At 38.8% G+C, this 13,506-nt stretch overlaps 2 protein-coding genes across 9 annotated transcripts in view; one reads left to right on the top strand and one right to left on the bottom strand.

Moving 5' to 3' along the window:
• Positions 1 to 13,506, top strand: part of PIGF (phosphatidylinositol glycan anchor biosynthesis class F) — a 25,554-nt gene that overhangs the window by 8,798 nt on the left and 3,250 nt on the right. For 2 of the 7 annotated variants that reach the window (XM_035565110.2, XM_035565120.2), the window contains exon 6: positions 12,419 to 12,552. In XM_035565110.2, coding sequence (XP_035421003.1) covers positions 12,419 to 12,532 — 114 coding nt within the window. In that variant the 3' untranslated portion in view covers positions 12,533 to 12,552. The other 5 variants (XM_035565137.2, XM_035565104.2, XM_035565155.2 and 2 more) reach the window with 5 other exon arrangements.
• Positions 8,023 to 13,506, bottom strand: part of RHOQ (ras homolog family member Q) — a 21,899-nt gene continuing 16,415 nt past the window's right edge. Inside the window, exon 5 of one of the 2 annotated variants that reach the window (XM_035565170.2) lies at positions 8,023 to 13,139. In XM_035565170.2, coding sequence (XP_035421063.1) covers positions 12,984 to 13,139 — 156 coding nt within the window. In that variant the 3' untranslated portion in view covers positions 8,023 to 12,983. The remainder of the gene's footprint in view (positions 13,140 to 13,506) is intronic. The other variant, XM_035565181.2, reaches the window with a different exon arrangement.

Below are 13,506 nucleotides of genomic sequence, written 5' to 3' on the forward strand. Positions count from 1 at the left end.
ACATTTAAAATGCCGTTAGAAGCATCTGTGCTTACAGAATGAGGACGTAAAATGCAGAATTTTTGCCCTTCCTTCTTAAGAGACTGTTTGTTATAGATTTATGGGCGTGTTTGCTGCATGCAAGTCTTCTCGTGAAATAGAGCTGTAAGGGTTTTGATATGAAGAAGCTAGACAAGGAGGAAGAGAAATGTGAAATGATAAAGATGGCTCCAGGTTTGTCTACCTTTAGTCTGGTATCTTTTATTGCTTATGGGTAGGGAAGGAAAGATGCTCTCCTAGTGTGTTTTAGTTCCCCTCTATCTTCCATAAAATCACTTAACAGAATGCATTTAAAGTAGATTTGGATTGATTTGTGGAAATGGTGCAGCCAAAGCACTGTACTGAAAACTTACCTTCTGACTTCAGAGGAAGGCAAGGGTTAGCTTCATAGTTGCACAATAAAAAATGTGAAGCTGGCATTGCAGATTCCGTTTTTCTAAATTCACGTGTGTGCTATTATCTTCATGTTTTGTTTGGCATGGAGAAATGATTCTATTAAATATACCCAAAATCTGCAATTGCCATAAAATGATGATAATAGTACCAATTTTTCCTAAAGATCCTCAGTGGATATTTTCTTTCCTCAGGTTACCAAACTCATAAACTCTCAGCTGAGTAGCACCTAGCAGGCCTGTTCTTAAGCAGACAGTTTCAAAGGTTTCTTTCAGAAGTCAGTATAGCAGGCAACACTTTTCTATCGGATACTATAGAAGCATTGTGGCTTAGAGCTGCAACAGGAATTTGTCTTCCAAAAGTAGAGAACAGCCTGTTTTTATACCATCAGCCTTTCTATACACCAGTGTGAAGAGACATTAACATTTCTATTTCAAAAATAAGATTAGAGGAGTAGAATAATACCTTAAGTATAAAATAAAGTTTTCATCCCTAAAACAGCTTGGTTTTATTTCTGCAAGTTATTTCACCGTCAGTCTCGCATAGAGACTGGCTAGTGTTGGCAACTAGTTTATTGTTGCTGGACTTTCCTGAATGTCATCCAGAAAACCAAGGAATTAGTTGAAATGCAACCTCATCTCTTCTTGCAATGACCTTTTTGCAATGAGAAACGAGTGCTTCTTTTCTTGCTCAGCTTAGGATTTTAAAATGTCATGTCACATCTGGCAAGTTTTATTTTATTCACATGCTTGCAGTTAAAATTGTCTGTGTCTTCACTCACTGTCATTTGTGCTGTGAGTCAATCCATATAAGTGTTGATGAAAACTTGCATTTATACAAGCATGTAATGGCATGTTGTCTGTTCCTCTGCTTTGTTCACATCTGTCAAAAAGAAGTCCAAAATGCTCTCTGTCTCCTCTTTGAGTTACTCTTCGTGTTGCATTTCCTAGTATAGAATTTCATCTTCTGGTGTAAAAACTGTTGTGTATGAATAATAATTCAGAAAATAATAATTGATCAGAATTTAGGATTAGAGTGACTCCACATACGTGAGTTTTGGATGATACTCGGTAATTTAAATGTAATATCGAGTGCCATCTGATACATCCAGAAACTCACATGGGACTGCTAGATATTGCACAGGACATAAAAGGGAACCCATCACCTTCCAGAACAGTAGGTGGAGACTAGACTGAACAGTAGGATACCTAAAATGGCACTGGACACCCATATTTAGATAAATGAATACCATCCACATGTGTGACTGCTCATCTCTTTTAAGAAAATACATGCATGTGTGTACACACACACACACAAAAAATCTCAGACTTAGCTAATATGCTGTGTATGAAAACTTCACCTTTTATGCACTGATGGTATAAGGAAAACTTAATGAAAGTCAATAGGCTCTGATTAACAAAGCAAAGACATTTAATAGCTTAAAACAGATAACTTTAAGTACAGTTCATTTCTTTACTTGTCCATTCCCTCTGTCACTCCACAGTAGGAGGCACAAGTTTGGTAATGGTCTGGTGGCTTTCTCTGTTTGAAAAGTTTTCAAAGTCATACAAACCAAATGTAACTGACTGAAGTTAAGCTCTGGAATCTATACATCTAAAAAGATATTATCTGGCTCCTCAGAACAGCAAAGCATCTGCAGAAACCTCAAATACCATAATTCGTTGCTATTTCTGGGCATGAATGCTTCCTAGGGAACTCAGGAAGCAGCAAAAACTGTATGTCTGTATTTCTCTTTCCTTTTACCATCTCCACCCTCATTTCTGATGTACTCTTGATACCAAAGTTATCAGGGGAGCGTCTCTGACTACCAACTCCTGCATAAAAGCTTTTTTTTTTCTGTACCTAGATCAGAGCTTTTACTGCTGTGTTCTTTTCATTATGCGCCTTTAATTTCTTCCCCTCCCCACTTCTTGTAGGATTTAAAATCATGGGGGGGGGGGGGGGGGGGTGAAGAAATCTTACTACTCATTTTTGAGTCTGAACTGCTTGATCATTACTTTAATCATCATCTGAGCAATTCAAGACCTCAGATGAATAGAGAAGTTTGCTTATCACTTGTGCAGGCTGCCACTTCAACAGTCTTTGAAAACTACAGTTTTAAATGCTAATTTTTTTAGGATCTGCTGTATAGGGGAAGATGAAAGAAGCTCCTTATAAAATATAAAGGTTTTAAAAATTAAATTTTTGCAGAAAACTGACAAAGTGAAGCACCAAAATTGTAACACATCTTGAAGGCAGAAGTGAACCTCCTTTAAAGTAGCTTGCTTAGAGAATCCATTTGGTCAGAAGTACGCAGTCATCTATTGATTTATTTTATTTTTTTTTGTTTTGTTTTGTTTTCCTGAAGGTGACCTCTTAAGTATTGGTCACCAAGGCACAGGGGGAAAAAAAGTGCAAGTGTCCTGGCCAGGCATTTTCAGTAGTTGCCCAGAAACACTGCTTCCTACTTCAGCCAAGTTGACGTGTGTATGAATGAGCTTCATGGAAACACTGAACTTTTTGCAAGGGTTAACATGACTGTTTTGTCCTTCTGTCCCCTCCGAGTATGAATTCGATAACACAGGTACTGGGTTGCATGTAGTAGCTCTGCATCACTGTCTCAAATCTTCGGAGCCAAGAAACATTTATGTCATTTCTCAGAAGTTCTGAGTACAAGCAACGAAACCTCTTTGTGCAAGAGTATTCTTCTTGCTACCCAATGTCAGGTAATTACAGAAGCTCATGGTAGACTCTTTCACAGTAGCAGTGCAAAAGAAGAGGTGCTTTAAGGTGTTGTCTTCTGCCTAAATTAGAGGAAAGAAAAATGGTCCTAATAAGGGATTATGCTGTTGCTGCAAATCTGCTTGCTTTGGGAAGAAAGTCTTTAGTGCCTGTCTACTGAGTGATTGATCCAAGCACTGACTTACTGATCATAAAAAATACATAACATAGTTATGTACATAACACAGTTGCGGAAAGAGGTTCTTTAAAAGAGGAAAAAAATCAAAACCAAAAATCCCCCCTCCGAAAGACATGGGTTGTGGGAGTGTTTTGCGTAGAACCTAATCCAGCTGGTACGCTTACAGGAACACCTACAGATTAAGCCCCAAACCAGGTCTGAAAAAATCATGGCGATCTTAATGTAGGCTCAAAAGTAATTACAACCCAATCAAAACTAAACTACTTCTAGGAATGTGCATATACAAAGTATTAAGCTGTCAAGCTTTTGACATTAGCTGTTTCTTATATTAGTCTAAAACCAGAAAGCTTGAGAATTACAATTCTGGATTTATCTGTCTCAGAATCAAAAAGGGATTCAAATGGAATAGGTCAGTGTTTGGACCCAGGACTGGGTTTTGAGATAAGGACAAGTTTCACTTTTTTTTTGTTTGTTTTGTTTTGTTTTTGTATTTTAGACCCTTTGTTGCACACAAACTGAAAAAAATAGTGGAAATGGTTCTCCTCTAGAACAGAAAGTGTGGTTTAGACCTTATTTATTATGTGGGTGTTACTATACAGACTGGGGGATGAGAGGCTGGAGAGCAGCCCCACAGAAAAGGGATCTGGGGGTTTTGGTCAACTGCAAGTTGAACCTGAGCCAGCAGAGTGCCTTGGCAGCCAGGAGGGGCAACTGTGTCCTGGGGTGCATCAGGGACAGCACTGCCAGCTGGCTGAGGGAAGGGATTGTCCCGCTCCGCTCTGCTGGTGCGGCCTCACCTTGAGTACTGTGTGCAGTTCTGGGTGCCACAGTATAAGTAGGACATAAAGCTATTAGAGAGTGTCCAGAAGAGGGCTACAAAGATGGTGAAGGGTCTAGAGAGCAAGACGTATGAGGAGTGGCTGAAGTCCCTTGGTTTGCTCAGCCCAGAGCGGAGCAGGCCGAGGGGAGGCCTCATGGCGGCCTGCAGCTCCCTCACGAGGGGAGCGGAGGGGCAGGCGCTGAGCTCTGCTCTCTGGGGACAGCGACAGGACCCGAGGGAACGGCATGGAGCTGGGACAGGGGAGGGTCAGGCTGGGTGTTAGGGAAAGGTTCTGCACCCAGAGGGGGGTCAGGCACTGGGACAGGCTCCCCAGGAAAGTGAGCATGGTACCGAGCCCACCAGAGTTCAAGCCTTTGGACAGTTCTCTCAGACATACGGCTTCATTTTTGGGTGGTCTGGTGTGCAGCCAGTTGGACTCAATTCCTGTGGGTCCCTTTCAACTAAGGATATTCTATGATTCTGTGATCATTTTAGAGGGTGGCATTAAAGCCTTTAAGACCGCTTGTTGCAAAATCTGGATCTAATGTTTCTGTTGGTTATGGTTAATGTTTGTGGTGTAACAGTGTGTTATGGAAACAGAGCTGCCTCTGTATCTTATAATGTAAAGGCAATTCATTATTTAAAGTATTGTAGAAAAGGCAAAATTGTAACTACAAGAATTGGGTCAACAATAGTTGAGAAATATCACATAAAGCAAACCAAAAAGTTGCTGCTACTGTCCTTATGCTCTGTTTGTAGCCCTGAAATGTCAAAAGTTAGCAAAAACCTCTGACATTCAGGAGGTACTATATGGATTTGGAATAAAAAGTACTATTGCTATCAATTTAGCTTTGTTACGACAATGTAATGTAACCTGGGATTCATAGAAAAAGTTAAGCACTGCATTTTGGATTGATAAATATTTCCACTTGATCGGGATTTACCAGACACTTTTATTGAACCTAATTTCTACACTTCAAGCTGTAGACAATTTTGAAATGTTTGAAGTCTACTTTTAAATTAACTGTCGTACAGTTCAGGGAATGGAGTGTGTTATTCTTAAAGCCACTCCTGTGAAGTCAGTTTTTTCATGGAGGTGGCTTCAAATGCAAATGGCCTGTAGCCACTCACATGAAGCAAGCAATGCGACTGAAGGAAAGAAAGAAAGGGAGTACTCAGTATGCTGCAGCATAGCATGCTCAGCGGAGTACTGAACACAGCTGCCTTCACTGTTCTGGTACGCACCTGTTCTCCAAATCACCATCCTGATACATACAGCGATTCTTCTGATGCAACTTCGTTGCTGCTTTGTGGCTTTAAAAGAGCAATTAAGGAGAACAACAAAACTGTAGGTTGGTTTTTGGGTTCCTGGAGCTTCCCAGTCCTCAGCTGTTTGTATTAGTACTAGCATCTGTTCCCACAGTCACAGCATCACAGAATCATCTAGGTTGGAAGAGACCTCCAAGATCACCGAGTCCAACCTCTGACCTAACACTAACAGGTCCTCCACTAAACCGTATCACTAAGCTCTACATCTAAACATCTTTTAAATCTTAACAGGAGAACTGAAAAATGATACGGTAGTCATCCCTTTACATCATGATTCATCCTTAGATGCTCACAAACCAAAGAAAACATTGGTTCTTTAGGCATACCTCTTGTGACACACAACAAAACCAAGATAATTACAGATTTCTCAGAAAATCTTCACTTTATTTTCCTTGTTCATATTGTGAAAAATATTGCATACAGGGGATATTCAGACTAGTGGGCCTGTCTACATTTAAATCTAATAATGTAAAATGCATGTTTTAGAATGTAACAGACAACTTTAGGTAAATAATACTTAATAGGAACAGAATATTGGTTTGGAAATAAAATGACATTCATTGTCTGAATAGTGTTTCAGAAAGGAAATGAAAAATGTATAAAGCATTTGTTAGAATTACAGAATATATTGCTGAAAGTCATTTGGTGTCCTGATGATTCATTTTTCATTATTCTATTGTTATTCTTTAAGTAACTTTTTTATATCTCATTTGGCCATGCCTATTGCCCATCTGCTGGTTTTCAGAAAAAAAAATATTTTTTGTAACAGTGCAAAACAGTTGGTCAGGGAGGCCTACTCTGTGTTTCTTCCTTGGTTATGGGCTTCATTCTGCAGACCTATCTTCAGCAAAGGTAAAAATGTAAAGATAGCTGTCTTACAGGAATGCAAGTCCCTACAGTAGTTAACATTTCTGTATTTAAAAAAACAAACCAACCAAACAAAAAAAACCCCACACTTTTCAAGACTTACTCTGCAAGACATGTTTCGGCTTATTACAAATGTCAGACTGGTAGAGTAACTATTTGCCAGTGTTTTGTGATTACTGTCAAATTTGTAAGAAATTTTACAAATAATTTTTGAGGCTTAATTATGATCGCTTACCTAAGGCTATTCTAGATGATGTTCAGAAGTTTTAAAAAGTCGGGCATCTATCTCTGATTACTTCTAGCCCTCTGATACACAGCAGTTATGTAAGGATTAACGCTAGTTGGGATAGTTCCAGCAAAGAAATAGGAAATAACTGCCTTTGCTGCAGTTTCTTGTTTTGTTTTTAGATTGACTATTTCAGGTTGATGGTGTGCTTTCAGTAACCACTTGTGATTACGATCTGAGCTTTGCGTATCATCTGAGAAGTGGAACCTCAAAAGAAAAACACCACTGAAACAGAGTGGGATCATTTAGGTGGTACTAGATGCAATGTGACGCATCCTTTCTTTGCACAGCCTGAGGTAATTTAGTTGCAGAACAAGATGGTGTAACTGAAGATGAAAACCTCATCTGCACACTATATGCTGTACAACTAGTATTCCAGACACCTCATTCATCATTGACAATAACCGAATTTTGCAAATAATGAAGTTCCTGTTTTTATTGCATATTTTGACTCCAGACTTTTAAAACGTCTTTAAGTTCACTGTGTACATGCCCACCTGTTTTTTTCATAGCATTAACTTTGATCTGTAGTAACTGTTGATAATGATAAAAAGTGGCTTTGAAAACATATTCTGTCTACAGTGGTTTTTATATCACTAGGTGACAGTGAAGTGTATATTCCTACTTTACACTAGATGACTAAAACTTAATAGGTAGAACTCAAGATAGAACTGATAGAACTCAAATGAGTTGACTGACTGCCATGTAGCTAGCCAGTGACTCTAAATATTGGCCACAAACCTCTTGGACAGTTCCAACCTGAAAAAGAATCCGTGAAGAATCTTGGGTACAGATCTTTGTGGTTACTTGAGTAAGCTGAAACAGAACTATACATTTTCAGACTACGTTGTTATTCTTAACACAACTCAGAGTTTCACTCCTGTTTTTGCTTTAGCATCTATTACTGTGAAAGTTCTGTTGTAACAGAAGTTACTTTATGTGACTAGAAAGGACACTATCCAGTGGGTGTTTGTTTTGTTTTTAATTTTTTAGTTTTGATTTATTTTGTCTCATTTTAAACAGAGGTAGAAGCGTGGTTCCACTTTAGTGGGGTTTTCGTTGTTTATTTAAAGGTATGTTTCTTAATGTAAACCTTAATGGTGAGGACAAAGGCAGTTATGCTTGCTAGAATTTTAGAACACAAATACACAAAAACAACTTCTAGTTACAAATACCAGCCTGAAAAAAACTTCACACTTTTCTTCTCCTCGGCACGTGCTTGTCAACATACACAGTCTGTACAATGTGATAAGACACTTTTTGTTAACGTTCACGCAACCAAAATAGATTAAAGGTACGTACTGAATTTTTTTAAGCAGTACAGGTTAAGCAATCTGCAATTTAAGGCATGTTAGAAACAGAGGGAAAGTCTTTGTGCTCATTTATTCAGTTTTTAAATGAAACAAAAATCTTACATAGCTTTCCAATTGACAGTCAAAAATGGATCTTTTGAAATAGCAACAATACAAAAAAAAATCCTAGTTTAGGAATATGAGAAAAGCACTCAGCTAGAGAATGGGACTGGTTTACTTGAAAACAAACAAAAAACCCAAACCAAACAGTAGATTGCCCCCACTGCCTTTATGTAATTAAACTTCCAGCAGTCAGCTGCTTACTTTACAATATCCTTTAAAACTTTATTAGAGTATTACTGCTCTGGTCTGTAAGAATCTGGCCTTTATGTCATTATCAGTGTTTATGTAATTACCGCTGCATGGGATGCAAGTTGCAGACTCATAGTAGAGGACAAAACTGTCATGCAGCCGGAAGTCTGATTTAATTAGTTACGTGCATAGTACTTGCTGTTCTCCTGCAACATGCTCTGCTTTCCATGCAATGCGCTAAGCATTCACACATCAGCTCATAGGTGTTCTAAAGAGCACTTGGGAAACTAGCTCATTTATGTTCTGAAAGGCTGGCAATTTCTGTTGAGTCCTTGTTCTTAAGATAAATTCTTATATATAATAGAAACCTTGCAATTCTGCAGTGCCTGTTTAGCTAGCCTAAAGAAATTCTTTTTAAGTTCTATCACCGATGCCAGATGAAAAGAACAAGGGAAAAAGAAAATTGAAACAGCAGAAGTCAGGATTGTTTTCTATTAATCATTGGCTTCTGCTCTGTCCCTTAAAATTCAATTTGTGTGCTTCTTGAGCATGTAGGTGGGGATTTGTTTTTGCCAAGCCCCTGTTCAGCTTCCTAGTAATCATATACAGGTTGTTAGAACTGGCCTGTTTCCTCATGCATTTGATATGTAAACTGACAGTTTTTGTATTAGGCTGTGAGGATGGTAAGCTGATGCTTCCCAGCTGCTGTGATACACAAGGTATTTCACGACAGTTTCCTGAAGAATGTTCTGTCCTGCCTCCTACGCTCCCCATATTTTTCCATCCAGCTCAACTCCTTCCCCCTCAAAAACGTTTAATTAGGCAGTGGTGCCTAACATCTTATTCCCCTGCTGCTGCCCCAGCCCAAGCATGACATCAGTGATGGAGTAGGGTATGTCAGCTTCCCCATGGTAAAAAGGGGCATGAAGTAGGAGACGCTGAGCTGAGTAGTGCTCAGAAGGAGAAAGGGCTGTGTTACAAGTTGGGTACATTACACAAGTGGAATGGAAACTCTTGAAAAAGGCAGGTGGGTATCAGCTGCTTAGATATTTATCACTTAGTTAATACTAAGTCAGGGACGCCAAACCAAGTTTAAGAGAAACTACTGAAGACAGGGCAAAAGCAGACTGATCGTGCAAGTCAAATTCATTTTAGAAGGTCCGGTGGAAAGTGATTGGATCTCAGAAGAATGAGGCCAGCAGCTAATGCAAAGGAAAGCAATCCGCTTTCTTAGACAAATTGCACTGCATTTGCCACAGAGCAAAAAGCATCCAGAAGGACTGTTATTTCAGTGCAGCTGATGGGCTTAAGAGCCGCATCTTAATCTGTCTTTGATAATTTGCTTCTTTAGATATACCCTTGAGTGCATCTGGCTATAAATAGTCCAAAGGCCAGCAGTCAAGAACAAAAGGTGCAGAGCTAGTATCATCACCTGTTCATTTGGTTTTTGCCCTGCTTTAAGGGTTAGCAAAAATAGCATAAGCACAGCAATTCTCTTAATTCCAGGCTTTTAACTCCTGTGCTTAGGGAGTTTTAAGAAGGCCAACCAGTCTGCCTTCAGAACTATTTCGGGCCATTTGACCAGTGTACGGTACATGACACAATAATAATATTAATAATGTACCTGACCTAGTACCCTTCTGTGGCACTGGAAGGGTGGTGTTTCTTTTCTTTTTCATTCACGGTCAGTGAGAAGGAGGTGTTGTATGGTTTCTCACCTTTAACCCTTCCTTACCTTTGCTGGCTGCCATTGGTGAGGGTTGGATTTCAGAGGTTATTCGTTAAGTGAGACAGCCTGAAACTTCTGTGAGGTAACACTGATTTTTAAAAAGCAAAGCAAAAACCGAGTGGTTTGGAGGGCAGATGGAGGTATCAACAACATTGACGGTTACATAATTCAGAAAAACTATTGAGAAACTGTGCTCCAAGTTGCGATTCAGTCAGGAAAAGAAGCTACAACAATCAACAGAGATCCTTTTAATCGTAGCAACAATTGCCCACTATACACAAAATACCAAAAGATACAGGGTGAATGGGTCATCAGGGATATCGATTCACCGGTTACGGGAACATGACAAATTCAGAGTCCGACATCTACTTACACTTCTGAAAAGCAAATAGGCAACTACAGATTCACCTAATGTAGGTAAAATTTAATGAAGGATCGTTGATCGCTCACAGATAGAGAATTTGATGCAAAAAAGACCACTGACTTGTGAAGCCTCTGTCCATAGTTTAGTAGATATTAGAGTGGTATTTGACTTCACCAGCGGATAAGAAAGTTTGATTGCCGTTTCCACCAAATGTTACTGAGTGAGCAGCTGGGGTCACAGGGAGGTTTTTTTGCTTTGTCCTTTACACACACGTAATAGCCTGCAAAATGCTAGAAATAACTTGATTAAATTTTATTTAAAAGTTGAAAAGATCTACCTGAAGCATAAGTTTAGCCAAGGCCACAAAGTCATGTGAGTTTTACATACATGTAATATCTTACCATGCCAAAGCATCTCAAGGTTTTTTATAGAAGATCTACAATGCCACTGTTAAATGAATGGAAACAAGCAAGTCTTTGGTTTGAGAGGCACCAGCCAAAACATTCTGGCAACAAAACCAAGTAGCAGAGAGACAATGTCCGGAAATGGAAGAATGAAACAAGGTCAATAAAGAGTACCTAAGGCACCTTGTTTATAGTCATCTTTGCTACACTCCTTAAGACCTCCAAATAATATATAAAACTGCGAATGCTAAGGAATGTGAAGATGAAACAGCAGAGGACAAAATAAGTTACTCTTATTCCTAGTAAAAATTCCGATGATCAAAGGACATGAATAAATATATTTCTCCAAGTGATAACGAAGTAAGGAGAAGAATTAGAGCTAGGAAAATGAGTGAAAGGAGGAACCAGTACCATTAAGAGTAAATTCATTTGATAGTCATGAATTGCCAGTCAAAATGAAGTAGGAAAAAAGCCTGGGCACTGAGATGTGGATATATTCTTTAACGTCTAGTGCATTTCTCAGTCTCAAGTACTATAGAAGGTGGGAAAATCCCCCTTAATTTAAAAAATAAAGAATAGGAGAGTGCAGTCTGTACTCGCTTAAGAACTGTACAGCAGGAAGTGCAAAATTGACCCTGCAATGTGCAAAGGAGAATTTTGAAGAGGGATGGGAATTCAGTTTATTCTACAATAAATATTTTTAATTGCCAGCTTAGTCGGAACCTTCATCAAACGCAGCACGTAGTTGACTGGTAAAATATGCTACATCTGAGGATAGAATGGTTGCAGTTTTGTTTTGGCCCTTCCTCCGTGCAAATCAATACCAATTTAAAAGGGGGCGAGGGGTCCATTACTTCTCTTCCATACTAGATGCTTTGTTAAAGTGAGTCAGCTGTATTGAGTCAGTTCTCAGCTCTTATGTCAGGAAATAAAGCTTATAATTAAAACACTCCTGGAGTCTTCAACATTTTTATGTTTTATATTCTATGTTATATTATAAAATACGATATTTTTCCTGAACTGGGTGCAATGTTCAGTTTCCAAATTTACGTTTCCTTCCTTTTGCTAGCCAGAAAGGGAACTCATCCCTTTGCCTACTTTTCAAGATCAAAAGAAAAACCCTCTATTCATCTCAATCTCTGGCCTTATTTGAGTAGTTCATTTAGACACACCTCTGAAAGTTTCAGAATGTCATGAGAAATTGGAAGGAAAGACTGAAAGAGGCAGACTTAAAATAGAAGAGTTTCAGTTGGAAGGGACCTACAAAGATAATTGAGTCCAACTGTCACAAAGAAATCTTCAGGTTTCCCAATGTGTGCAGCAGAACAGTCAGGTTAGCTGAACACTTCACAGGATATAAATACTTCCAGGTTTTTCACATAGTTTTGGGAATATCAAACTAACGTCTGCAATAGCCAGAAGCCTGGTTACATTTTAATGTGTATTAATTAAAAAAGTGTACAACAGCATTTAGTGTTCATGAAGATGCATGTATGACTGTTACACTTTTGGCATTTTTAGGAAAGCACATCAAGCTTTAAAGCAGAATGAGACTGCATTGTCTTTCAGTACCTAGGTTACACTGAGAATTTGTGCTCACAAAGTACAAAAAACCACAAACATTTTTCTCAATGTCTGTTTTTACCTTGCATTCTCCCCTCAGGTATGGCCCATTTCCTGTTCCCTCGGAGCTACCTTTGGCTATATGGCTGGTCTGATTATTGCACCTCTGTGGATACACTGGAACCGGAAGCAGCTTACATACAAAAGCAGATAACTGGAGCAAAGAGAGACAAGGTATTTCATTGTGCAGATTCCATACAGACTGTGCAAATGTTTTTTGTTGGGTTTTGTTTTGTTTTTTAGATATATATGTATATGTGTAGTCAAAGCAGAAGACTATCCAAATTCAGTTAGAGTATTTCAGGCCAAGCATCTCCACTCAGTAGCATCACACAGATGCTGTTTCAACATGGTGCAGTTTTTGCTTCCTCTAGACTATGTAACCCTGAGAGATTGTACCTTCCAGTCTTAATAAAATATTTGTAACAGACGTGGTGGCTTCTTATTACAAGTTCATTGAGTTTGATTTTATTCCTCTGGATTTCACTGGTTGTAGAAGGCAGAATCATAGTTTTAGCTTTCAAACAAGTTCACCGTGTACCTTAATGCGTTGTATTTAAATTCAGTAGAATTTCACAGTAAGCTTGGCCATTGTCAAATGTATCTCACGTGATTAAACAGCAGTTTATGCATCTTGAGCCTATCCTCTTCTTCACCGTGTGTTTCTTTGGAGTCAGAATGGCTATAATAGCTTCATCAAAAACAGTCTTCAGTCCCTTCTGTGTTAAAGCTGAACATTCCACATAGCAGTAGGCTCCTATCTGTCAAGAAAATAAGTTAAATCAGCAGCGATCTACTTCAGCTGTTCAGATCTGTGCACGTCAGAAATTTGTTTCTATAGTGACACCACGAAGTTTGGCTGTGATCTTGAAAATTTATCTGAATGTGCTTCCTCCTGTAGGAGACACTAGATTTGTGTTTTCGCCAAAGATCTGGCATTTATTTAAGCTGGTTTGGTTTATAAAGGAAGCATATTAAATAAACTCTTTGTATTGGCAATGGGGTCCTCAGGCATTTTTGATAATTAAACAGCAAAAAAGAACAATATAACCAATTTATGTTTCAAAAAAGTCTCTCTAAAACTGTTCTGATAAACAGTATCCATGCAGTGTGTTAAAACAGTGTATA

This window comes from Cygnus atratus, chromosome 3 (genome assembly GCF_013377495.2).
Source record: "Cygnus atratus isolate AKBS03 ecotype Queensland, Australia chromosome 3, CAtr_DNAZoo_HiC_assembly, whole genome shotgun sequence".
Lineage (NCBI taxonomy): Eukaryota > Metazoa > Chordata > Aves > Anseriformes > Anatidae > Cygnus > Cygnus atratus.